At 39.1% G+C, this 4,085-nt stretch overlaps 1 protein-coding gene across 1 annotated transcript in view; it reads right to left on the reverse strand.

Annotated features, from left to right (window-relative positions):
* LOC101860271 overlaps positions 1-3,324 on the reverse strand; it is a gene marked incomplete at its 5' end in the record, with an annotated part of 3,683 nt that extends 359 nt beyond the window's left edge. Inside the window, 3 exon segments of the mRNA XM_013085971.2 lie at positions 1-324; positions 1,044-1,204; positions 3,189-3,324. The exon segment at positions 1-324 is cut by the window's left edge and continues 359 nt beyond it. Coding sequence (XP_012941425.1) covers positions 215-324; positions 1,044-1,204; positions 3,189-3,324 — 407 coding nt within the window.
* Between the last annotated feature and the right edge of the window lie 761 nt (positions 3,325-4,085).

A 4,085-nucleotide genomic window follows, 5' to 3' on the forward strand; every position in this document is an offset into this window, starting at 1 on the left:
CAAACCACATACATTCTGTAATTATATCTACTAAATTGTCAAATTTTTTTACCCCTCCGTTCTTCATAAAACTGATATGAGGACAAGCGTCTTCCCCTTTTGAGCTGTTTGTTTTCAGGTTGACAACATATATTTCGCCACAACTGTGATTGTTTGTACAGAACAGAAAGTAATGGGCGTGTTTATTTTTGTTGGGTTTCTCTAAATTCCAACTTCAGCTTGTGTCGGGCTTGAATCCTTGATTGACTTCACCTCTCATCACTTCCTCGTAAGATGGCGGTGGGTCAAAGGTGGTGTCCAGCTCTTCGTTGTTTCCGCTCCCAGCTGAAATGATGGGGAAAAAACAAGGTCAAGGGTCGTGTCTCGTCTATTATCTTAACTATTAGTATACGGAAGCCTATTTCTCATCTGTACGCAACCAGTTTCGTCATCTCAGTTTCTACCGTGACAGACTTCTCAAAAACCTCATGCCTATTTTCAAAGGGCCTAATGATATTAACAAATAATCAAGTAATTCTGGAATAACGAAATCGTAATTGGTTGAACCGAGGAATGTGTGGACGAATGGAAGGATTTATAGACAAATGAATAAGGGATGGATAGTGTGGGTGGATGGATGGATGGATGGAATGACGGATGGATAGATGGACGGATGGATGGAAGCACGGATAGGCGAATTTAAGGGCAACTGGGTTGTTAAAGATTGCAGGGAGAGTAGACTGAGACAAATAGAGAGAGAGAGAGAGAGAGAGAGAGAGAGAGAGAGAGAGAGAGAGAGAGAGAGAGAGAGAGCATGCCATGTTTGAAGATAAATTAACTTTTTCTTTTAGTAACGCCAAGTGCGTGTATTTTTTTACCCGGCATTCTGTTAGTAATCCTTTGGAATGTAGAGTAAATTATTTACAATCAATTAAGCCCGGCATCTTTTCACAAGTCCACATTATTTATAATTGTAAGTCAGCAGTAATGAATGAAATAAATAAATAAACAAACAAACAAACAAATAAATAAATAAATAAATAAATAAATAAATAAATACTCACCGGAATGAAATACAACACTTGTCTGCTGTGTGATGGCTGTCCCCCTCCTTCTCTCTTCCTGTCTAGTCTGCTTCCGGCAAAAGCAGCAACAGCAGACGATAATCAGAAGCACCGCTAAAAGCAGCGCCCCACCCAGGGCACTGCCTACGATCAGACTTAGACTGGGGAAGCAAACACACAAAGTATGGGAAAAGAGGGAAAAGAAAACAATACATGTACATGGAATGTGGTTATATCATTTTACTGTAATAGAGATAAGAGAGAGAAAAAAATCGCACGGATGAAACTATTTTATTACGGAATTCTAGAAATCCAATACCTAATCAATAATGATATTATTATCATAAAAAGCCAACTTGGGAACTAGTGAAGTGTGTGATGAGAATGCTAGCAGATAATGTTACTATACGTTCCTTGTCTCTTTCCATCTGTCTCTTTTCTTTCTCACAACACACATAAATGGGACTGGGGTGATGTGATTCAGGTCAACGTAAAAACAGGGAATTAAAAAGAAAGAAAACAGAAAACGTATGAGGAATCCACGAGGAAAACGGGCAAAATGGAAGTTGTGAGGAAATACATTTTTAAAGCATGCAGACTCATAACTATATATCGATAGATTTATTACTGCTGTTAAAATACTTTTTTAAAATGCTGGTGGTGTTTTTACATCTCCATCCACACTAGTTAGATCTTTTTAAGAGGCAGGATTCTACACTGCCTGCCACGGCCATCCTGGGTTGAGAAAGATAGAACATCCCAGCTGAAAGACCAAGACACTCAATATAAATTCTCCCCTCGCGAAAATCGAATTTAGGATCACAGCGTACAGCGACCAGGCACCTAAAATTAAATAAGCGAATAACTTTAGCTGTGCATTTCACTATAGGGGTAAAAAAAATTGCAGCAAAGATGATTTTGGTATCACTAGAACAAGAAAACTTTTCTCGGAAAGGAGGACCAGTGTTTAAAATGCGGTTGAATAATAAAATACAGTTAATGCTATAGTATTAAAATAGCCATATATCAATACCAAATTATTTCAGAATCGCACAAAAACCATTACATCACAAGAGCTGGTATTATTGTTGGTAGATGGAGGGAGAGGGGGGTTTGAACAAACAAAAAAGATAAGCAACTACTCCAACCAAACAATTTCTTGTTTATGACCACGCCCACTCTTGCCCGTGGACGTGACATGCCTCTACCCCTGAATTACAACGTTCTATCAGCTCAATACTTAGTTTTGAGAAATCTGATGTTTTAAATTTTGCGTTTCAAGACATGTCAAGCCTTTTCGAATGCCATTCCTTTAATATCTTGATAACGACTCCGAACAACTTCACGACTTTGATAGAGTAGACAAAACAGAATTTAGCTTCTGACCTCATGGTCTTAGTAACTCAAAACGGCCCAAAATGATGGATAGAACTTTGTATTTCTAAGGTAGAGATGTGTATTCCAAGGAGGTTATAAACCGTCACAGTCACAAAATAATTGCTTAAGTCATTTTTGGCCGGTTTGGAGTGTTTTGTTTTGAAATGAAGAGCAGAACCAGCTTGGTAATATAAAAATGGAGATAGAGTATGGGTTTAACGCCCTTATCGAACCGTGACCTTCGAGTTTAACGTCCGTCTCCGAAAGGACTGATTACGAATCCGGTAGCCTAACCACTAGGCTACCTTGGTAATATAGTTTACTTAGACAAAAGAATAATTTAAATATAATGAAATTGAGTGTACCAAAGTTCAAGCGTTTCACAAAATCAATTGTTCGAAAGAAACAGATTTCTTTTCTTCTCGTTTTCCCCAAAGGGCAAAAAAAATGGGGTTGGCATTTCGCTACGTCAGAATTACAAAGTTAAATCTTACATTTGGACCATTTTGGGTTATTAAGAACATGGGATCAAAAACCAAGTTCTATCGGCTCTGTTGAAATCGTAAGATTACTCGGAGTCGCTATCAAGATATTCAAAGCATTGCATTCGAAAAAACGTTACATGATGTTTAACTCAAAATCTTCGACGTCAATTTTCTCAAAACTGAGTACTTAGCAGACGGAAATTTGTAATTGTGAGGTAACGAATGATCTTGTGAGCATAACAAAATAGAATGTCCTTAGGCCTTAGGTGTGTTCCCAACTCACGGTGCGGAGCAGCACGGTGTGTTTCTGTGATTGCAGCATCCCCACTGACACTCCTCACTGGTGGGCACCTTGTCGTACACACTCTGGAACGGGTTGTACACGCTCTTCTGGTACCAGCACAGCTTGCCGGTCACACCTGGAGGAGAATCAGGGCCAGTTCGTTAGAACATAATAATTATTAACTCTACATCAGGGTGAGAAAAATTGGTGTCAGTTAAGGCGGAACACATTATGTGAGGCATCGTGGTGAAATCATGCACTAGCCGAAATAATGAAATCGCAGAAACCTACATTTTTTTCGGCCGTGTGGCAATTTTCTTATAATTTTGTTAAATTATTCTTATCATTAGTATTATTATTAAACAGGCGTCGGCAATCATGATTTGCCAATCGTTTCGTAAATACCCTATACATATTTTACAATGGGATTTTCCCCGTCAACTATCTGTTAAGGTTCTCTAAGCAGGTTGTTCATATGTCTACCTCGGCCTCTTTTCCCATCTATTTTACCTGCGAGCACCATATAAAAGTGAGCGTTGGAATGTTGGATTGATAGCAGAATGCACTCTTAACCAATCACATTGCAAAAGGTTCATCTTCCTTCTTAGAAAATGTCGCATTCCAAAAGAAAAATTAAGCGTTTTCCTCAAGTATTATCACCCTTCTCCCTCAAGCTCTTCCTTTCACTCGCATTCCCCCACTCTGTCACTCACAACTATCAAACTGCCCATCTATCTATCTATAACTTTCTCTTTTTCTCTCTCTCTCTCTCTCTCTCTCTCTCTCTCTCTCTCTCTCTCTCTCTTTCTCTCTTTCTCTTTCTCTCTCTAACTCTCTCTTTCTCTCTCTCTCCCTCTCTCTCCCTCTCTATCTCTCTCCCTCCCTCCCTCTCTCTCT

The sequence above is a fragment of the Aplysia californica genome, unplaced genomic scaffold (assembly GCF_000002075.1).
Source record: "Aplysia californica isolate F4 #8 unplaced genomic scaffold, AplCal3.0 scaffold00422, whole genome shotgun sequence".
Taxonomy (NCBI): domain Eukaryota; kingdom Metazoa; phylum Mollusca; class Gastropoda; order Aplysiida; family Aplysiidae; genus Aplysia; species Aplysia californica.